General features: G+C 51.4%; 1 protein-coding gene across 1 annotated transcript; it reads left to right on the top strand.

The window, feature by feature from the left end:
• Window positions 1-146: 146 nt before the first annotated feature.
• Window positions 147-16,962, top strand: stac (SH3 and cysteine rich domain). The gene is made up of 11 exons (XM_023834686.2): window positions 147-631; window positions 3,326-3,563; window positions 7,789-7,901; window positions 10,821-10,902; window positions 10,985-11,094; window positions 11,665-11,746; window positions 12,207-12,274; window positions 13,240-13,337; window positions 14,442-14,493; window positions 15,471-15,608; window positions 15,695-16,962. The coding sequence occupies exons 1-11, from the start codon at window positions 524-526 to the stop codon at window positions 15,791-15,793; spliced, it is 1,188 nt and encodes a 395-aa protein (XP_023690454.2). The 5' UTR covers window positions 147-523; the 3' UTR covers window positions 15,794-16,962.
• The last annotated feature ends 6,484 nt before the right edge of the window (window positions 16,963-23,446 follow it).

The following is a 23,446-nucleotide window of genomic DNA, read 5'->3' on the forward strand; positions in this document are numbered from 1 at the left end:
CGCGACGCTCAGGAGCGAGCCGTTACGTAAATAGCAGCTGTATTGTTAATTGTAGGCGTGGTTTGTCTGCGCCATGACACGCCCACGGGACCCATAGACCCCGCCCTGCGAAGACCACGCCCACACGCACCTCCAGCTGACTGCTCACGCGGCACTTCATCCGCGTGCTCGTGGCTGTCTGTCACTCTGCGCGCGAGCTGGAGGGCTTATGCATGATGCCACAGAAAGACGAGGAAAGTGCCGTTTCTTAGTGAGCGATACTTCTTAAATGATCTGATTACAGATTGATCATTTTTGGCAGATCACACAGCATTTTGAAGAAACTGTCACAATTCGGTGACAAAGTTCTGTTTCTGGATTGCCTATTCTCTTCAAGAAACATCCATACGGACACCATCGTAAATACCTCTGCCACCGAACAGACATCGCGTCTATCTGGCATCTCCGCTTCGGGACACACCACCGGGAGAGAGCGCCGAGCTCTGAAGAGCGACCGTCCGACTTCCTTAAAGCGTTTGGAAGCATGATTCCCCCAGCGGATGCGATCCAAGATGACAGCACGGGCAAGGAGCAGGAACGGGAGAAGCTCCCGCAGTCGCCCACCTCAAGCATAAACCAGCAGGAATCAAAGGTAGGCGAAGATGACCCGACTCGGCACTCCGGACAATGCTCTCACTGGGACACATGCGTCACTTTCGTGTTTACGCATCACTCGCCAGCGAACATGCCGATGCCGGGGAGAGCTGCCACGTCTAAAAAAGTCTTCGCAAAATCACTTTGAAAAAATCATACCTGTCTGCTTGGCAAGGCTTTAGCTGCACTGATGCATACAGCAGATGGTCCTGAATTTCAAATAGTGCTTATCGCAGCCGCCGCATCGGCTCGCAGTTAAACGTGTTTCCCAAACGTCGATCGCACTTCGCTGAAAATCAAGTTTGCTTCACAGGTCCACTCTGCCTTACTGTCTATTCACATGGCATGTCGCATGTGCATAATGTCAAGAGTATTTATTTTCATGCTCAAACGGCCCCAGGCGTAGCCGACAGAGTTCAGGCGATCGGCATGTGCATCTATGCTTCTTCACGAGTGTGACCCTGCAACCTTGTAAGTTCATATTCTCACTGGTACCACAATGCTGTTAATAGAAACACGAGAAAACGACAGAATAAAGTAATACAGAAGTAAGAATAATTCATACAACCGAGTCGGCATGTGTCTGTTATTGTTAACCAGTTGCAGTGTCGATGGGGGATTGGGGGGATGTACTATTGACAGTGTTCACGACCATTTGTAGGTCATTTGTTGACCAGTTTAGTTTTCGCGCAACACTGTAGGTAAGCGGGAGATTGCTGAGAGACCCTCTGTTCTGTCTCTCTCCTTATAATACATGCTCTACCCATACCTGTTCACATCACTACTGTCAAGTTTAACTTGCTTGTCTGGCCCCCGTATCGGAGTGCCTTATCTAACTTTGTTGTAATATGTACATTTATGTTGTACTGAAATTAACCACAACTGAAGTGCCCCTTCTGACATGTGAACCCACACAAAGGTACATGGACGGACCTTCTAGAATGTTCCTTATGGAGCTTGGGGAACTCTGCAGCATGTTTCCTGCAGTGAGACCCTCAACCAAACTCAAAAATCCTGTGGACACTTGCAGTGGATGGAGGCATCTCTGTGGCCCCCCGGTCACCCGGCCCTCATCCCTGTCCCCGTCCTGGGCAGGGTGATTAGCTGAGTGTGGTTTTCAGGTCAGCATGGCTGCTCTGTCCCGCTCACCTTTGCTGGGATTTACAACGGAAGTGTCTTGCTTGGAGGCTCACAGCAGCCCGCCCCCACAAGCTACCCGTTAGCGGCTGTGGGCAGGGCCCGTGTGCTCACCTGGGACTGCGGTGTGGCTTTGCTGGGGAGGGGCTCCACAGCGCCATGAGCAACCACGATGTACCGGGCAGGGCAGCAGATCATTTTTGAGGGCAGAATGTCAGTCTTGCTGAAACTTTCCACATTTTTCTAATTCACTCCTCACAAAGGATGATGTCAAAAATGGGTGGCAGTGTTGGTGGATCGAATGCCCCCTGACAATAAGTGGGGGCGGCAGTGTGAGGCAGCCACTGCTTGCCAGTATGACCCCCCCTCGTTCCTGACCCTGGCGGTCAGGGCTCGGGGGCCTGTTCTGGGTCAGAGGGCAGCAATGCCGACATTGACGTCCGCTTACAGACGGAAATGGAGCTCTGCCATGCAGAGTGTCACATGACCACAAAAATACGAGAATACTAGTTAAAGACCAATCACAGAAGGTGGAGGCGGGCCTTCCTGTCAGTCAGAGGCAGATTCCTGACAGCATGGCTTTGAAGGAGAGTCCCAGATGATTAGCGTGGAGTATGTACTCTGTTGCATGTTGCAGAAATGCCCCCCCCCCCTTCCCCGGTCTTGCTTCATGTCTCGGGTCAAGAGAAATCTGCAGAGAAATCTCTGTTCTCGCATGGCACCCCACTCTCCCAGCAGGCCGGGAGCTCCAAGATCTCTCGGCTCATGAGCTGGCTGGCCACATTGGAGCTTATGGCAGGGTTACCGTCTGCACGCATCGCGTGGCGTTTGCTCTCTCATTAACACCTGTGATGCGTGATGCTGAATGGCCCCCAAATCAGCGTAATATATAGTGTGTTATATACAGTGTGTGTGTGTATAATGGGTATTTGTGCTGCGTGTTATAAGCAGTATTTTCATTGCCTGACATTTAGGATAAAATAACGAATAAAATCCCACATGCTTCACAGCGAGATGAGAGCCTCCATTTTATTAGCGCTTAAAGTCCTGCCAGTTTAACGAAATGATTTATTCCCATTGGCGTTTGCAGTCATCGATCACTCATTAAAAATTCATCAGAAAGGGCTTCGTTTCACAGCAAAGGCTATGAAAGAAGCAAACAGCCAAAGTGGATCATTAAAAGGCTGGTTGTTCTGGCAGGGGGCGGGGGCTCAGCGGGGGAACTCAGCAGTTTAATGGCACTAGAGTGACAACAGAAGAAGATTAAAAGCTGTGGGGGTGCGTCAGGATAACCACCCCCCTCCCCATATCGACTCTTTCCAGTTAGAGATTCGTGACACTTTTGCTTCCCTGATGATCCGCTGCTGCTCTGGGCTCAGCTTAGAGGGTCTATACAGGAAGTGGGTGGGGCAGGAGCACAGGCTCCACCCACCTCCAGAGTGTACATGGTGAGCCATGCCAGTCAGGTAACAGGGAGACAGTTTCTCTGTGTGTCTAAAAGCCTAAACTCTTTCCTGCCCACCCCCCACCCCCCCCCCCCCACCCCCAACCGCAGTTGCAGCGTTTCAAGCGCTCCCTCTCCTTCAAGACCAAGAGCCTCCGCAGCAAGAGTGCAGATAACTTCTTCCAGCGGGCCAGTGGGGACATCCGACTGCAGGTGGAGCCCCTGCCTGTCTCCGTGTGCTCGCCGGGCCGGGCGCCCCTGCAGGCGGCCGCTGCCGCCTCACACAGCTTCCTGGAGCATATCTTCAAGAAGCCCATCTTCTGCGACGTCTGCAACCACATGATCGTAGGTGAGCGTGGGACCCACTCTCCGTCCCACAGCGGCAAGCTTTCGGGAGTCCCCGTCCCCTGGAGGTCTGGGTGCTCTCAAAGTCAGAAGGTCGCAGCTGCTCCCCCCCATCCTGACTTCCTGAGGTCCCAGAGCAGATGTTCCGCTTCCCTCTGCCCTCCTTAGCGCCTGCGTGTGGGTGTGTACCACGGCCCTGTTGTGCTGTTATCCGCAGTCCTCATGACCATCTGCTTTTCGGGATGGAACCACATTCACAGGCACACGAGGGACAGGACTCATCCTGGAACTCACACCCTGTGTCTGTGGTAGGGGTTGGGGGGGTGGGGTTTGCTGTGTGGACTCTGCGTTTGGGCTTCCATGTCCGTGCTGGGGGGGGAGGCGGGGTGACATCTGGAGGGTAATTAGGAAAGGGCCACCAGAAGAGAGACAGCAAGGGGGGAGGTGCAGCAGAACATTCCGGTCACATTTCCTGCTCTCGCAGTTGCTGACATGTGTTGCTGATGTGCTCCATTAATCTCACATCATCACATCGCCAGTGACCATAATGACAACTTTGAGGGTGCAGCTGACAGCAGACACTAAAGCCAGGGATTCGAACCCATGCCCGTCAGAGACCAGGCGGCCGCCTTTTCCATCACTCTACTGCCTTTACCATCACCCTGTTGTTTTGGGCACTTGGTGTCCAGTTGTTGCTCTTTGTGAGTCTGAAACATAAAATGTGTAAGTGTGTAATTTCATTTCTCATACTTAGCAGAAAATGAATGGCAGGCTGGGTGCGGATCGAGCTGTTCGCGCGAAGCGGCTGCCCAAGCCGGGTCGCTTTGGGTAAATCGTGTCAAAAGTTTCACAGTCTTTCCTCCTGGGACCTCAGACAAACCGTAAGCGAGTGGAAGGTCGTCAGCAAGACGGTGCACTAAGGAGACTTCTGTGTAGTCTGTCCTCCAGCGATACACGCAGTGGGGGGGTGGGGGTTGGGCTCAGAGCAGGAGGAGATCAGTAAACATTAAACATAATTTAGATGCTAAAGAGATACTGTCATCTACAGCTAGTGACACAGCTGGCAGGCTGGTTAAGTCCTGGTTATGGCTGGATAATCCTGTGCCTGTTTGGTGCTTATGATGTGTGCTGGGCGCTGCCCATCCTGGGGGGGCTGGGCGCGGTCGGTAAGCTGCCCATCCTGGGGGGGGGCTGGGCGCGGTCGGTAAGCTGCCCATCCTGGGGGGGGCTGGGCGCGGTCAGTAAGCTGCCCATCCTGGGGGGGCTGGGCGCGGTCGGTAAGCTGCCCATCCTGGGGGGGCTGGCAGCAGAGCTCCCCTTGTCACCTGGGTGAAGGTGCGAAGCCTGGCACGGCTGCCCAGCTGCAGAGGGACACCCACGGGTAGTGTGAGCCGCCCCGGTCGTGAAGGCTGTCCTAGCGCGGGGGGGGGGGGGTCACGTTTAACGCGACACAGATAGGCTCGTGCTCTGGCCGTCGTGTTCCCTGTCCTAGTGAGGGGGGGGGGGCAGCGGTGCCCTCCAGGTGGAACTCTGCAATGACACCAAAGTCTGTCGTGTTCCGGAGCATTAATGGGGGGGCTGCCCCCCCTCCCCCCAAACTTGAGAAGCCTGTTTGTGTCGTCTGCCACTGAGCCACTGCCTCAGTGTGATTCCTGCGGATAGAGCAGTGACACTGCAAAGCCAGTACTGCACTGATCACGGCATTTAAATAATCACAGCCTCCATGCTATAGGTGAACACAGCCCATCATCCTGTTATGCAGTTTGCTTAAACCTGAGCCTTTGTTTACATGTGACCTTTGTGTTAAATGACCTCTTAGCCCAGTAGAAAAGGGGCTGTGCTTTACCAATGGCGGGGGGGGGGCATCCTTAAGGAGGGAGGTGACTTTCCTGCTTGGTGCGGTGCTGGAATTTCACTGCGGCGTGAATGACAAATGGACAGGTGAGGCGGCTTAGCTTAGCAGCACGCGCTAGCAGCTCAGCGAGGAATCCCCCCCCCACCCCTCAAAGAACAGCTGTGCCAAAAAAAACATTGTTTGTGTTCAGAATGTCCCATCTCCTGCCTCTTGTGCTTTTGGAGGAAAGGAAACATTCCCACAGTGATGCTGATATGAGGACTTCATCTTACCTCCCACTTCACAGGCAGTACTCTACGTCATTGATGAATAATCTCTGCTTGCATAGCCAGGGCTGTGAAGGAAGGCTTCCTGCTCACCCGATATGAGCCCTGCCAGGGTGACGGCCTTCCTCACACATCGCAGGTGAGGCCAACACATCTGCAAGGCTGGAGGGCTGAGACTCCCAGGCCACAAGGCTGAGACTCACAGGCTCTAATGCCGAGACTCAAAGGCCACAAGGCAGAGACAGCAGTACTGGTTAGGACCAGTACTGCTCACAGGCCACAAGGCGGAGACTCCCAGGCCAGAACATCAAGACTCCCAGGCTGAAAGGCTGAGACTCATCGACTGGGAGGCTGAGACTCACGAGCCAGAAGGCTGAGACTTATGGGCCAGAAGGCTGAGACTCACGGGTTGGAAAGCTAAGACTCGTGGGCCGGAAAGCTGAGACTTGTGGACCGGAAGGCTGAGACTCATGGGCTGGAAGGCTGAGACTCGTGGGCCGGAAAGCTGAGACTCGTGGGCCGGAAGGCTGAGACTCGTGGGCCGGAAAGCTGAGACTTGTGGGCCGGAAGGCTGAGACTCATGGGCTGGAAAGCTGAGACTCGTGGGACGGAAGGCTGAGACTCATGGGCCGGAAGGCTGAGACTCGTGGGCCGGAAAGCTGAGACTCGTGGGCTTGGCCTCACAGCAGACATCACTTGTAGGGAGTGAGCTGTCAGTGATGAACCGCGTTACAGTGACTCACACCTCAGTGATGCTTTTTTCCAGCCTACAGAATGACCTCAGCATACATACGTCAATTCCGCCGTACCATAAAAGCAGAGCTGTTACACTGATGAGTATGAACAGGAAGTCAGCACCGCAATATTTGGTTGCTCAATTACTGTACTTACATTACATTGACATTATAGGGCAACAGAGATTAGGTGACTGGTCCTGTTCTCTTGTATATTTCAGTTGTTCTGAGCATTCATGACCCCCCCTGCCCAAATGAGAATGTTCTGGAAGTAATTAAGCCTCATGAATCTGTGATTACTTGCTCAAGTCACACGTCTGTGATGGCATGGGGGGGGGGGGTCTCTCTGTCACATTTCATTGATTGGAGGCTGAACACCTTCAGGTCTTTGAAAGCTGGGGGGGTCAGCCTGACTGTGGGGAGCTTTTAAAGTCAAGTTACAGAGAGGAGGCCATACAATGGGGGCAGCGAGGTCTGTCAGTTATTGCTCATAGTCACCCATTAACCCCTCCCACTTGATCTCAACCACCCCCCACATCCAGCAACACTAGAGGGGCTTGTCAGTAACTCCCTCACCAGCTTCCAGAACCTTCCTCTTCAGGTGTGTGCAGCTGCAACCAAAGTCATACTTCACTGCAAATCAGTAGAGGTTAAACCCCACGAAGGGCTGGTTTTTGGGTTGTGCGCTGCTTCCACTTTGGGCCGGATCAGGCCTCGTCTCGGAGCTTCGCTTTAACCCTGTGAGAAATCCCTCCTGCTCAGTCTGTGAAGTGGCTCCGATTGCTGCCGTCTTGGTTATTCGCAGAGCAGCATGCAGGGTGTGGCGTGTCGTTTGGGGAGCGAGGAGGAGCCTGTGCCAGAGTCCTGTCAGTGCAGCAGCAGCAGAAACCCAGTGACCTTTCACTTTCATTCTGCTGTTTCCATTCATCCATCATCCATCCATCCATCATCCATACATCTTTTGTACCCATTTGTCCTATTCAGGGTCATTGGGAGTCCAGAGCCTATCCTGGTAGGCTATGGGCGCAAGGCAGGGAACAACCCAGGATGGGGCGCCAACCCATCACAGGGCACAGTCACACACCATTCACTCTCGCAGACTCAGATCTATCTATCTATCTATCTATCTATCTATCTATCTATCTATCTATCTATCTATCTATCTATCTGTCTGTCTGTCTGTCTGTCTGTCTGTCTGTCTGTCTGCCTGTCTGTCTGTCTGTCTGTCTGTCTGTCTGTTTGTCACAGTCACATCACATCAGGTCCCGTCTTGTAACAGTGGATCCCAGTTTGTCTGTCTGGTTTGCATGTTGCTGGTTCCCTGTGGCTTCCTGTCGTTCTCCATGGCATTCTGACGCTCCCTATCATCTACAGGCAGCACTACAGGCAGCACCGCCAAGCACGGCCTGCGCTGCAAAGCCTGCAAGATGAGCATCCACCACAAATGCACTGATGGTGCCGGCCAGCAGCGCTGCATGGGCAAGCTGGTGAGCTCTGTCGCTCTCCTCGCCGCCGTCACCGCCGTGGGTGTTCCACCTGCCGGTCCTGGAATTAAACTCCTTTCTCCACTTTTTTTATGGGAATCTGGATGACCTGCCTGACTGGCCTGTTGGAAAATGATCGCAGGCGATGAAATGCGGTGCAGTGGAACGGTGGCGCATTGAGAATTAGGCTGCTGCTGTCCTGTTTCTAAGGTGGATGTGAAAGGAAGGCGTCAGACATCAGCACAGTGCTTACAGCACCTTTGAAAGTCATTCGGAAGGAACCTGCACCAGGGGGATCCATTTCCAGTGAAGATCTAGTGGATTATCTCACTGATCCAGCGGGTCCATTGTGATCAGAAATCTCTGTATAATTTAGGTGCTGCGTATGAGTGCGTGGCTCATCCAGGCACCAGACGAAGGTGTCTCTTGGATCAGGATGGATTTCCAGTGCAGCCCGTAAACACCACCCCCTAATTCATTACCCCACCGGCGCAGCACTGCAGTCACACTGCAGGAGGGCGTCGCATTCACCGGCATAGCACGTCCCTCCGGCAGCTGCGACAGGCGAGGTTCACTTTTATAACACGGCACCAGTTCTCTGATCTAGTAATTGGAGGGTGGGAAGGGCGTAGTCTCACGCCTCCCCAATCCTCCCTCAGCGCACGGGGCGGGGGGGTCCACCTTTTGGGGGTGGGGGCCCACTCTGCTGGAAGGAGGTAGAGGGGATAGGAAGAGTGAGTGGAGGAAAAGACACCCTGGTACGATAGCCAGGCAGCAACTCAGCCAGGCGGGATTATCCCCGGTTGGGATTACGGTCCCTGTCAGGGTTAACGTGCAGTCCTGGTCCTGGTTATAGTCCCAGTTGGGGTTAACATGCAGTCCTGATCAGGGTTATAGTCCCGGTTGGGGTTAACGTATGGTCCTGGGCGGTGTTCTGGTCCCAGTTAAAGTTAATGTGCAGTCCTGGTTGGGGTTATGGTCTCAGTCATGGTTTTGTGCGGTCCTGGACAGGGTCATGGTCCCGGTCGGGGTTAACGTGCGGTCCTGTTGCTGGGAAAGCACATGGAGAAAATCAGTGACCTGCCACAACCCCCGCTCCCTCCGCCCCCCCATGGCAGCATCCTTCCAGAATGGAAAATAAGGTTGTTGGGTCACACACAGAGGAGGAGTGTTCCCATTGGAGCAGAGTGCTATCTTTAGGGGCCGCTAAACTTAGGGCTGAAAACAGAACATGTATCTCTGTTTATTTCTCTTGGCCAGTTTGACTAAAGTGTTTGTAGCCAGGAAGAAAGTGCCTCCATATGGCAGCATATGGGGAAGGAAGCCGGCCTGCTTAGACGTTACTACGGCAGCCATGCGCTTTGAGATTAATTGATAAGGATAAATAATTAATACGCAGCACCAGATGGAGGCCGTGAAGAGGCTTGAACAGAAGCATTTTAAAACTTTTATAACGGGAATTGTCTTTTTCTGCTAACGAGAATGTCAGATAAATATACAGCTGATGATTACTACATGCTAATTGCAGGCTGGTCCCGTAAAGGAATGAGCTCTAATATATTTTGTTTTGTAAGTTAACACGGTGATGTGACGTCTGTCGGTGATTCAGCAGTCCTGTGGCAGGCTACTAAACTGAGCCCAAACACGTAAAAAGGGCATTACTATGTGATGACGGCATTTTCCCCTTCGCCAGCGCTCCATGCGGGATGTGGGAACATCCACGCTGCTTTTCTGGGCCCAGAACAGGCGCTAGTGAGAGAACAGCTAATCTCTGTGCCTGTAAAAGGCTTCCCTGGCATATGGATCCACAGGAAGCGGAAGCCCATGCAGCATGACTCTGATTGTGATGACGGACAGCCGCAGGATGGATCAGGGCCTGGGGCAGATGTGGGCGGAACTGGTGTTATGTTAAGAACAAAACAAGCAAACAAACCAATGAGCAAACAGACCTATGCGTGTGGGACAGAATGCCGTAGCCACCTCCCATGTCCCTCTGCGGGGAGGAAAAGGACAGGGACATACCACCCCCCCCCCCCCCCCCAAATGATCCACAGTCATCCCCATGTCTCCTTCCAGCCCCCCATTCCACCCTGGTAAAAAAAAAAGTTGCACCAGTTTTTCTTGAAAATGCAGCGTGGAAAGTGAGCTTTCACGTGGGAGGTGAGAATCAATCTTGGAAGGAAGGAAGAGGAATGGAGAGGCGATGGACTGTGGGGGACATGCCCTCTGAACCCTGTGGAGGCAGGGGCCCAAGCTGACATGGCCATGGGCGTGGCAGTTGTAAGGGGACCACGGGCATGACGGGGCCCCGGGCATAAGGGGCATTATGAGGCCCTGGGAGTAATGGGCGTGACAGGGTCCCGAGCGTAACGGTCGTGATGAGGCCCCGGGCGTAACGGGCGTGATGAGGCCCTGGGCGTGATGCGTGTAACAGGTGAAACGGGGCAGTGTGGGGCAGGTTCAGCTCCAAAGTCTGACTGTGTTTCTGGCTAATGCAAAGTACATGGGAGTGCCTAGTGTATGAACCCACTGTGCCGGGAGAGCCGTGTGCGTGTCAGAGCCGTGTGCGTGTCAGAGCCGCGTGCGAGTCAGAGCCGTGTGCGTGTCAGAGCCGCGTGCATGTCAGAGCCGCGTGCGAGTCAGAGCTGCATGCGAGTCAGAGCTGCGTGCGTGTGCCAGTGATCCCTGCAACAATGCAGATGAGGCCTTGGAATGTCTTATTAAGAGTCGGTGCTGCACCTATGTCTAATTACAACATTAATGGTGACGCATATTGCGATAAGCCTGCTGCTGTAGCCTGGTGGCCCGGCAGAGGTCAGCTACCCGTGGGAGGGCGCTGGCTCTGCCTGGAAGGGCTCAGTTTGGGGGCTAAGGAGCTTTGCATGCTGTGTGATCTGCCCACTGACCCTCTGCCCCTCCCAGCCCAAAGGATTTCGCCGCTACAGCAGTTCGCCGCTGCTGATCCAGGAGCAGTTTGGCTGCATTAAAGAAGTTATGCCCATTGGTGAGTGCCCCCTGGTGACCGCTTGTGACCATGACAGCGGCGTCCCCGTCTCTTCTGACCGCGTTCCTCTGCGTCCCCCAAGCATGCGGCAGCAAAGTGGATCCGGTGTATGAGGCCCTGCGTTTCGGAACCTCGCTGGCCCAGAAGACCAAGCGGACCAGCACCGGCTCAGAGTCGCCCCACCGGAATTCAGTAATCTCACAATCAAGGGAGGGGGGGTGGGAGAGAGGGATGGGCAGTCGGGTCTCCAAATTAACATCCATGTAGGCAAGCAGCAGTAACATGACATTACTGAACCCCCCACAGTCAGTTCAGATCTATAATCTAATATCTACTGGAGAAATACAAATTAGTTATATTTTTTAAGCTTAATTTCCCCCACAGGACCTGAACCTATAGCCTGGTGGTTAAACCTCTTAACTAGTCCCTTGGAGAGCAGTGACCGACTGGTGACGCAGATCAGAGGTCATGGCCATTAGGTCCTCTCTGGACATGAGAAGTGTCCCTGTCACCCTGCCTGCATCCCGGGGCAGCTGGGAGCATTGAGCAGCCCAGAGAGGCACCCTGACTACCGGCAGCCCCCCCCCCCCAGCCCTGCATATGACAATGGGCCCAAAGCACGTTGCTCCCGTCTCCTCAGATAGGAGAGACAACAAAGCATCCTCACGTCAGCCTTATCGCCGTGGTGTCTGCGGAACCGGCCCCTGATTGGCCACGGTGTCCGTGGAACCGGCCCCTGATTGGTCCATCCCTGTTGCACAGACCAGCGACTTGGCAGGAGTTCCAGAGGAGGCGGTGGGGCGTGCAAGCAGAGTGGATCTTGGCAGGAAGCACAGCGACAACGGTGGGTGTGCCGCCGCCCGTGGGGGAGGGGCAGTATGGGGTGGGTGTGGCACAACTGCAGGCCGAGGGGGGCTCCTTCCACTGCACCCTCCACTACACACCTTAAGGTCTTGTCTTCTGCACTAAAAGCAGCCTTGCTGTAGCTCATTAGCTGGCCAGCAGGGGCTGTCGCTGTGCCACTGTGATGCTGTGCAGGATTAAACACAGGTATTGGCACGATTTTATGTGCACTGTCATGACAAGAAATCACTGCGCACTTAACCTTTACAGGGGAAGTGCATGCTTCATTCACACTGTGGGCGTCCAAATACAGGTGTGTATGAGGGGTCACCTCTGGGGAAGGGGGGGGGGGTCTCCCTGATGCCAGTTGTGGGTTGTGATCTCTGCCATGTCCCAGCCTGTAGGCATCTGGGCCCTTGGCTTACTCACTCACTGGGTCCTTTTGGGTCTTTGTTTTTCAGTATTCGTGCCCCTCCAGAATGGAACGGATCACTTTGCCACCGGAGATCAGAAAGCCGATGAGTCGCCGGTAAGCAGTGAGCCCCCCCTGCTGGGCGTGAGGCTGGGCGCGGTGGCTATGTTGCTGGGGGTGACGGGAGCGTAGGTGCCTCCCCAGGATGACGTCCCAGACGTCCGTTAGGTAACGAGAGCGGCAGGGTACAGTGGGAGTGAGGCGGCTATTTTGAGAGTGCGGCGGGGGGTGTGTTTGGAGAGTGGGCTGTGACCCTGACCCCTAAAGTCCCTCACTGCAGTGTAGGCTTTGAGCCTGTCTCATTGTTTGAATTTCTCCAGCTTCCCAGACCCCCAGGATCTCTGCTGGCTCCGGGGCCAAACACAGCAGGGTAAATATTAGCCCAGTTTTAGCACCAGTTGTACACAGCCGCTGCACCAGTGACCACTCTGAGCAGGAGACATGAGAATCCAACGTCCCTCGGTGAGGCGAGGCGTCTCCGCGTTACCACTCTCATCCAGAGGGGGCGTCAGACAAAAGGAACATCACACACCCGCGTGGCAGTAGGTGACAGGGGCCTTGGTGCTCGGTGTCTGTGTCACATGTGCATTGTTACACACCCTCATTGGACCGCCCAAAAGCTGAGGAGGCCTGCAGTGGGGGGTGGGGTGGGGGGGGGGTCAGCGCTTTGTAGTGCTGTGGTGACCCATTAAATAATCCATTCCCAGACAAACATGTGCCCCCTCCCAATCCGCCCTCAGCATTACAGCCCCTCGTTTGAGAACGCCGCAGCCAATGGGGGGTTCTGGGCAGCTGGGAAAAGGTCATTTATTTGTCTGAGAGCTGGAAAGGCATCCTTCCGGAAGGGGCTTTCATCGTCCGCTGAAGACAGAAACCAGACCCCGCCCAAGAACATCATCCCCAGAACTGCAGACCCGCACCACGGGCCGCTGCTCTCTAAGCAGCTGAGTGGCAGCAGAACAGCCTCCTTGCTCCTCTAGAACCTTCTGATGAAATGAGCTTGAGCGTCTCTCACCTCCCAGGTGAAGAGGACCCTGCGGAGGGAGGAGCGCCACCTGCTGGACACCTATGTGGCCTTGTACAGGTTCATCCCCCAGCAGAGCCAGGACCTGGACATTCGGTCAGTGTGATTCTCCTGTCCACTCCTGCTTTGGGTCTGGCCTTCAGCAGAGAACCCCCTCCCCGTGCCTTTTGGACCTTCTCACGCCCACAGATGTTCTCCAGTAACAGACGGTTCAGGGAAAACTTGTCCCTCCCATGCCTGTGAATGATTGGCTGAGGCTGCAGTATCTCTGCAGCTGATTTGCTGGCAGTATAAAGGCGTGGCTGAGTTTTATCCCTATTTCTTTATGATCGTCACCTTCATGGTGCTTTCATGTGTGGCTTTTGTGTTTTATGGCATCAAAACAGCACACCTCATTATAGAATGTGTCTCTTTTTTAGCTGTTTTATTATAATTATACTGTTTCACACCATATTGTTGTCAGACACGCAGATAGCGCTGTCAGAAAAACTCCCCCTTTACGTCACCCACTTGACATAAAAAGTCCAAAGAAAGACAATAGTGAATAAAGAGGAAATGAGCGTCAGAAAGAGAAAAATCACAAGTAAGTGTCAGTACAATCAGACTTTCAGTTAAACAGCAGATCAGATTTTGAAGGGTGAACCCGCCCCAGCACTCAGGGCGTTAGAAAGGCGTTTAAGCCGAGTGTGTGACACACTGAACTGGCCTGGGAGAGACAGATGATAAGGATCGGGGTGGGGTCACATAAGGGGGGGGGGTGGGTTGAGAAGATGGGAGCAGATGTCGCTCAGTTACTGACGATGCTGTAAAGTCGGGAGGGTAAGTGAAGCATTTCTGTTTCAGAGGAGGCAGATTGTTTCAGACAGCAAGTGTGCCAGTGTCGTTAGCGCCCCCTGCTGGAGACGTCTGCACCGCAGCGTTGGGTTATGACCATGCAGAGTGTGCCAGTGTCATTAGCACCCCCTGCTGGGGACATCAGCGCCACAGCTTTGGGATATGGCTGTGCAGAATGTGCCAGTGTCATTAGCGCCCCCTGCTGGGGACGTCATCACCGCGACTTTGTTAAAGTCATGGGCAGTCCCTTCCCATTAAATCACACATGACCCCAGGTGGGAGCAGAGGGAGGCCGTGATGGAGGTCAGACAGCCAGCCTGAGAGATGTGATGACGGAATCGGTCACTAAGTCCTCCTTCCCCACAGGCCTGGCGACCGCATCCTGCTCATGGACAATTCCAGCGAGGACTGGTGGAAGGTAAGAATGGCGGTTAGGGACACCGACCGGGCCAAGCTGCAGAGGCGGCAGCCAGCACCCTGGGGGTGCTGAAAGTGCCTCAAACAGCACTGTGAGACGTCACTCTTAGCAGCAGTAGTGGGGTTAGCATGAGGCAGTGACTGGTCAGAGATCAGCAGGTCTGAGGGGAGTAGCATACTAACCAGCGCCACCTAGGCCCATCTCAGGTGCCACATGAACGCTGGCGTGCTCTGCTGACGAGCGCAGTTAAGTCACACGGGTGTGTGCAGTAATTACAGGGACGGCACAGAAGCCAGGGGTGCTGCCTAGTACACAGATAACAGGTCAGAATAGCTACCGCGTGACTCACAGCAGGTGGCAATCAAAATGCCGCTGGCTTGGGCCGGCCTGAGCCTGGCAGGCCGGAACCTCAAACAGGCTGGGCAGAATCTCAAACAACTCGGCCTGAACCTCCAACAGGTTGGCCGGAACCTCAAACAAGTTGGTCGGAACCTCAAAAAGGCTGGCTGAAACCTCTAACAGGCCGGCAGGAAACTCAAACAAGCTGGCCAGAACCTTGAACAGGCCAGCAAGAATCTCAAATGGGTCGGCTGGAACCTCAAACAGCCCAGCCCGAGCCTCAAAATGGCCGATTGGAGCCTCAAAAAGGCTGACTGGAACCTCAAAAAGGCTGGCCCAGAACCTCAAACAGGCCAGCCGGAATCTCAAACAGGCCAGCCAGAACCTCAAATAGGCTGGCCAAAACCTGAAACAAGTTGGCTGGAACCTCTAAAAGGCCGGCCAGAACCTCAAATAGGCCAGCAGGAATCTCAAATGGGTCAGCTAGAACCTCAAATAGGCTGGCTGGAACATTCTGGCCAGAACCTCAAACAAGCCAATTGGAACCTCAAACTGGCCTTCAGTCAGCTGTGCTGCGAGCTGTGTTCTCCACCTTGGGTCTGCGTCTGAATCAGCTTTTTCCCCCATGACCCTCACAGGGCGTAATGGACAACCGGATCGGCTACTTCCCTGCCTCCTTCGCCCAGCAGTTGCAGCATGGCGACAGAGTGTTCCGCTGCTATAAGACCTTCATCGGCTGTAAGGAGCAGGGCCAGATCACGCTGAAGGAGGGCCAGGTGTGGTACCGCAGCGCTCCCAGCAAGATGGGGCAGCATGAACTGTTTTTGTTCTAAATCACAGCTTCTCCTTATGTGTCCGTCAGGTCTGTGTGAGCGGTGAGAATGAAAGCAACGGCTTCCTGCGGGTGACAAGCGGGAAGAAGACGGGCTTTGTGCCCTGCGATGTTCTCGAATCCATCTGAGGAAGAGGGATGAGGAACGCAAGAGGGGTGAGATGGAGACAGAGACGGAGAGAGAGCAGCATTGTCGCACACGTATCCATCCCCTACAGTGAGCACGCTCTGCCGAGGTCCGTCCACCGCAAGGACCCGCTTCCTGATTGGACAAATAAAGCTGGAGCATAGATGGGCTCCAAAGGAGACGCGGAGCAGCACCATGCTGGGGTGATGCTCCTCACCTGACACGTAAAAGAAGCAGAGTTGTGAAGGTGGAGGCTGTGCGTCCTGGGTGGATGCTGCCATCTTCTTCCTGTTTTGTTTTGTTTTCCTCCTCTCGTTTTTAAGAGGAGGGCACGGATCATCGCGCATTCCAGCAGATTCTGTGTGACTGGCGATCGCCGGGACTCTGGCGGGACGATGCAGATCCGTGGGCCGCTGGGGTGGCAGGGCGGAGGAGCAGGATGCTGCATCTTGGCTGTTTACACAGTTTTTCCAATATCTTTATACGTTTATACATCAGATCAGGCTTTGCTCTGTCCTCGGTTAACATTTGGTGCTGACACCAACTCGGGGACAGGGGGACACATTTGCATTGCACTGTGTGTCACGCCTCAGTGACGCTGATTTCTGTTAGAGGCTCCCGGGGTTTGTCGAGTCACGGCAGGGGGTGGCTGCATCCAAAGGGCATCATTTCCAAGAGAAAATGAGTTACTGGTCCCCTCAGCATCATCAGGGTCCAGGGGATTAAATCCCTTTGAAGTACAGTCCACTTTTCTTTTCATTTAACTGACATATTAAATTATTCAATTTGTACAGACGCTCCTCTACTTACGAATGAGATATGTTCCGAATGGCCGTTCGTAACTCGAAGTTCGTAAGTCGTTATTCAACATCATTTTAAGGGTATACGCAAGTACAAAGAACTAGGATATTTGGAGTACGCACGCTACGCTGCTGCGCGGTGGGAGTAGCGGCCAGACGTCAGCAAAGAAATTTATATTGCGGACAGGAAATGGGAGCCCAATGAACACAATTTGGACCTCTTCGTTCGTATGTCTGAAAGTTCGTAAGTTGAAAGTTTGTAAGTAGAGGAGCATCTATATTTACATTTGCTATTTATTTAGCAGACAGTTTTATTTAAAGCAATATAAAACTGAGAAGGCGGGGTCACACTGGGGGCGGGGTCACACTGGGGGCAGGGTCACACTGGGGGCGGAGTCACACTGGGGGCAGGGTCACACTGTGGGTGGGGTCACACTGGGGGCGGAGTCACACTGGGGGCGGGGTCACACTGGGGGCAGGGTCACACTGGGGATTCATGGCCCAAGGATGAAATCACTCTGGGATTTCAACCAACTACCTTCCGATCACAGGCACAGCATACTAACCTGCTGAGGCAAACACTGCCTATTATTTAACACAGAAGGACAACACAAATGATGTAACCTATAATTAGCTCTTCAAAAGTTGCAGATTTACAATAAAGCAACATGGCAGCCGTGTTTCAGAATCAGCATCTGTATTGGCACACGACTAAGGCCGGTGGAGATCAGTGTTGGCATAGCTTGCTGCAGTTGGAGACACCCTAACAATAGAAAATTAACAGTTAGGAAAAACAATGACAGAGACTCAATGCAAGACACAGCAGAAAGGCGTAAATACGAGGTAGTTGAAAAATGTCTGCGTTTGTATAAGCTCCACCCAGCGGCTATCCGCATGGCGGACTGGGCACCCTGTTCTGTGTATATTATGTTCTGTCATATAGTTTCAGATAGAAGGTCGTACAATCTAAATACGATTAACGATGCGAGTACTGCAGGTGCCAGATGCTGTTCTTGGTGTTTACGGCATGCGAGTACTGCAGGTGCCAGATGCTGTTCTTGGTGTTTACGGCATGCGAGTACTGCAGGTGCCAGATGCTGTTCTTGGTGTTTACGGCATGCGAGTACTGCAGGTGCCAGATGCTGTTCTTGGTGTTTACGGCATGCGAGTACTGCAGGTGCCAGATGCTGTTCTTGGTGTTTACGGCATGCGAGTACTGCAGGTGCCAGATGCTGTTCTTGGTGTTTACGGCATGCGAGTACTGCAGGTGCCAGATGCTGTTCTTGGTGTTTACGGCATGCGAGTACTGCAGGTGCCAGATGCTGTTCTTGGTGTTTACGGCATGCGAGTACTGCAGGTGCCAGATGCTGTTCTTGGTGTTTACGGCATGCGCTCGCATGCGCTTCCTCTGCAGACATGCCCGTGCTGTGCCTTCTCAGCCTCACCTGCTGTCATATGTACACTGTGTGAAACATGCTGCAGCGTGACTCAGCACCCCCCCACCACTGGCCCACCCCCAGATACAGGCTCCCCCTTCAGCACGGTCAGGTTCTGTGCTCAGTGTTTGGAGCATTGCGGCCTGCTGTGTGTCTGTGCGGAATTAAAATGCAATTTATCAAGCCACATGTGTCCGTCTGCAGTGATTTCCAAGGCAGGCCGTGTCTTTCTTCGTGAGAAATGCTGACACAGAAGGTTGCTGCCCCGCTGTCGCCACCACCTTTGGTACAGCAGGGGTGCAGGTGCAGGCAAGGTGCTGGTGTCAGCAGAACCTGGGAGCAGACTGTGGTTTCCTTACTTAAACCGCACAGAGGATCTCCATGGACACCAGAACCTAGAGTCAGAAGGTTCCGCAGGTTTGTTATGAAGCAGTGTGGGACCACAAGAACACTGTGCGGAGGCAGGGGTTGAGAAGCAAACAGATACTCACCTTTAAAAATGCAATTGTACTGGATAAAAGGTACCAAAAAATAAAACAAATATTAATAATCATCATCAGCTATCATATCCTCATATCCATCTGATATGGCCCCCTTCACATCTCTCTCACAGGGGCCCCTCATCCCCGTAATTCAAGATCAAGATTCTTTATTGAGGAGGCACCTCATTAGGGCCGCAATGAGGTGTGTGAGCGATGGGTGGAGAATGACAGGAGCCCAGAGTGTCCAGTAGCTCATGTGTGTCACCAGGATGTGCATCCGTTCTGTTACCCCACGCATCGCTGTACGCTTCAGCAAACCTTGGTGTCAGGTTAATGCCAGGAATTTAATTAGGGAAAGCAATTAGAGTGGCCCACTAAGAACTATACCGAGATGTTTGTGTGTGGTCCACAGAGACCCAGCAGAACCTCAGTGCTCTGCTTGGGTGGATTTGACTGAGCTACTCCTCCTCCCATGGCCCGTTACATGAGCGAGCATCAGAGCTGGGAGTGGTGGATTTGTGTCCTCCTCTGATGTCCTGTAGGGGAGTTTGCCAGTTTTCTGCACGGTTATGCTACTTCAAACCATTCGGCACTAATTCCAATTTGATGGCCCTGAACTTCGAAAAGTAGAATAAACTAAGAAGCATTTAAATTTTTGATAATGCAGCAACACTGTCCTGGCAGATGTGTATCTCACAGTGGGCTTGTGCCTGTCCTGGCAGATGTGTATCTCACAATGGGCGTGTGCCTGTCCTGGCAGATGTGTATCTCACAGTGGGCGTGTGCCTGTCCTGACAGATGTGTATCTCACAGTGGGTTTGTGCCTGTCCTGACAGATGTGTATCTCACAGTGGGCTTGTGCCTGTCCTGGCAGATGTGTATCTCACAGTGGGCTTGTGCCTGTCCTGGCAGATGTGTATCTCACAATGGGCGTGTGCCTGTCCTGGCAGATGTGTATCTCACAATGGGCTTGCACCTGTCAGGCATAGTAATTGGCAACACACACTAATGAACTGACTGTAAGACATCATGGAAACAAGACATTACATGGTATCTATGGAAACAGCAAATGCTGGTAAGATATGACAGCAGAATTGTCAAGAAAGGGTTCTTCAGGACAGCTTGTAAGCTCCACCTTCCAGAGCGAATTCATTATTCATACCTGAAGTGATGTGGAAAGAAGGGAACAGGTTGTTGCATCTTGATGTTTTTACACATAATCAGTGAACTGGGTTTTCCCCCAGTGCTAGAGGAAATCCAAGCCAGTTAGACCCCCACGCTGCTCAGTGAGGCATCATCTGTGCTGTCCAGTGCGAGTTCCCCTCCAGACCACTGTCACATGGCTGCATTTGTTAAGTTACTGAGACAATGAGGTGGACCCTATGAGTTAGGGATCACACGTCAGCTCACTGCTGGCATCTCTCCAGGAGCGGGAACACATTATCCCATGCTAGACTGACTCAGGTTGCATGAAGGCATTTTCTTGGGGGTGGGGGCTATATCCTGCAATTTCTCAGATGTTTGGAAGCTCACTCCCTAACTGCTGGTCATCCCTCAAATCCTGGCTCTAATTTAAGGTGTGAAGATTCCCTGGCAGAAGGTCGCAGGACATAGTGTTTCCCCCCTTATGGACTCCTGGGACCAACGCTTGGTATTAGGTGCATCCCCCCCCTCCACAGTGTCCACTGTCCACTGCACTCACAGTGTAATTTCATTTACAGGCACTTGGACCAGAGCCTCTTTGCAGTGGTATCCATTAAGTATAATAAGGATATAGAGATAATTTCGAATTTCAGGTTCATTTTCATGACCCAGAAAGACATGTACAGTATGAATTTTGATGCATTTGTTGTAAAGGTGCGCCATCTGCTGGTCATGTTATTAATCTGTCTATCGGAATACTTAATGTAACCACATGGGGGCAGCACGGAGATGGCAGTCCTTGTGTTTGATGCCCTTTTCCTGGCAGCACTGAGGATATCTGACTCATTAACATGGCTAACATGGCTAACTTGGCTAGGGGGAGATGGCAGATCATTTCTCTTAGCACCAGCAGGCTAAACAACTTCCTCCTTTCCTCCTTTAGATACCCATGTGCTTTGGGTGGGGATCAGGGGCGGATCTAGAAAATTATTCATGGGGTGGCAAGGGGGTGGCATTAAAATTATGAGGGGTGGCAACACTGAAGCAAGCATCCTTGCATGGTTTTTGTGGATTCAAGGAATGCTATTCTTTATTCGGTGTATACACTAGGGTGCACATTTTTACATTGTTCTATAAAAATGAAATAAAGGCTGATTTGTGATTGAGTTGAATATGATATCTGGATTGGAAAGTCAGATAAATTAAATGAGATGGTACGGTATATTTAACTTCTCTTTATTGTGTTTTACGCAAACCTGTAGTGAGTTTAAGTCTATGCCAAGTTTAATTTACTAAGCATGACAAACAATGCAGACTGCACATCGATACAAAATCTCAATGGATCGTTAAGTCAAAAACACATAATAAATATACAGAAACCACATTTAAATCACCAACATATGTCTTCAAAATGAATAAAATAAATCACAATATTCAGTGCAACAAGAGCAACAAAATGACATTTTAAAGTATTCAAATATCTTGGATGAGACATAAAAACAAATTCAATAATTTTAGTGCAAGTAAAGCAACAAAAGTCCCTTTAAATCCAAGTATCTCTTCTTTTTTTAACAAAACCAACAAATTTGGATGGACCGAAAACTAAATTACAAATTTTGGTGTAACAAGGTTATGACCAGCAGTCTATTAAACCATCCAACAAGCAGCTTTGGTGCATATGTGTACAGTTGCAGACATATTTACTACTCACATCTAAAGAATGCAAGTAACTAAACCTACTGTAACTGAATGCGACGATTGCTATGTTGTTCAGCAAATCTTTTAACAAAGTCATCTAAATTCAAGGCCCTGGTGCGTTTTGATTCAATGCTGAGAATAGCCAAACTCGACAATCTACTCTCTGTCATTGTAGACCTTAGGTAATTTTTGATTATCTTCAGTTTAGACTTTATAGCTTTCTAAACATGCACTACACTGAACAATTTCACCTCCCTAATGAATACATATGAAAACATTAAGCTATACAATAACTCAGTAAATTCATGTGCTCCTATGGAATATTTTGATTGCTGCACTAGCTAACAAGGTAATACAGGTTAACGTTCAATAGAACTGATTAGACATACTTGCTGTTTAGTTGTCATATAACTAGCAAGCATCTACCTCAGGCAACACTAAGACATGTTTAATTAAACATTCATTTGTTAAGTATGAAAGTAATTCAGTACCTGGTTTTGTTTCTCAACTCCAGCATATCGATGGACTGGACACGGCGTTGTTGCCACGTGACGCCACTTATCAAAGGTTCGAACAATCTTGAAGATGCAAGCTACTGAACAACATACTTTTGAAAATAGTTTACAGTTAAACTGTTAGTCATTGATATACGCGAAGATATCAAAATTAACTGCTTCGGTTTGTTAAAAATGCCGGAATTTCTCTGTGATGATCCCGCTGGTTGCACTAAATGTCTTTGATTCACTAAAACGAAGCAGTTCATAAGAGTCGTTTGTTCGGACTACGCTTTAATAGAAAGACGATTTTGTTCTGTTATTTGCGGGTATATGCTATTTTTATGTCATCATAATAGAGCGTTGCTGCTGTAAATCGGTCAGGGAAACTCTTATTTTTAGAACACAGAGATAATAGTGCTGGGGTGGCAAATGGGGTGGCAAGGCTTTTTCTCAGGGTGGCAATTGCCACCCCGTGCCACCCCGGTAGATCCGCCCCTGGTGGGGATCTAACCTGCATTCTTAACCCCTTGCTTGACAGATCTAGGATCTCCAAATCTAGGCCCCGCACACAATGTAAAATGTCTCAAACCCTTTACTTCCTTTGTGGAGCAACATTGTGACATTGATCCCTGGAGGTTCACATTCCTTTTTCTCACATGGAACCCGAACCTACTTCCATATAGATGACTTCATAATGGATAAAGCTCTTATTCAATCTATCGTTGCTACACAGTACTCAGCCAGAATACTCTCGATATCTCATTTAATACTAAACCTAAACAGTATAGAAGCTGGCAACTCTACCCTTTACTCCGAGCTGATGCAGATTTCTACGCGCACGTTTGTGAATCGATTTGTTTCTTTCTTGAGACGAAAAAGACTGATCATGTCAGCTGATCATTGACATCATGTGACGTGTGTTTTGCATGATCACTCATTTTCTTTAAAGAATGGTGCACATCTTACGAATTCTACCAGGGTTTTTTAACTTATGAGCACAACTGTATCAGGGTAACGTGGACCGTATTGGCTTTGGTTTTAGGTCTTGCACACCTATTGTCCCTCTCGGCTGAGTGATGTACTGTCATTGTTGAAACTTGAGAAAATCAAATTCACAATCCGTGGAGCACCCAATCGTTGTGGTAGGTCCTGCACCGGCAGGGGCCTTCGGTCCCGAACCGGCAGGAGCCTTCGGTCCCGAATCGGCAGGAGCCTTCCTCTAATGAACCAGCTGGCAGTCAGGGCTTCTGAAATTCATGGTAGTACTGAGTCTAACCTGGTTGCACGGGGTTTAGCTAGAATTTTTGTATCTACAGACCTAAGACCTAAAGCTGAAAGGCAGCACAGTGCACGTTAACCTGATAAATAGTAAGAAAGGGAGCCGGTACTATCTGTCAACGGCTCATAATGTGAAGAGACCAACCAAGTTTTAAAAAACGGAAAACAAAAGAGGGAACTATCCATCTTGCACCATGCCTGCAACGCTGCTGCAAGCGTGCATCACACATCACACTGCCAGTCAGCAGAAGAGCTTCAGAGGACTTGAGCATCCATGGCTGCTCCAGATAGTTTCCAGACAACCTCACTCCTCCGCCTGTT

The sequence above is a fragment of the Paramormyrops kingsleyae genome, chromosome 14 (assembly GCF_048594095.1).
Source record: "Paramormyrops kingsleyae isolate MSU_618 chromosome 14, PKINGS_0.4, whole genome shotgun sequence".
NCBI lineage: Eukaryota > Metazoa > Chordata > Actinopteri > Osteoglossiformes > Mormyridae > Paramormyrops > Paramormyrops kingsleyae.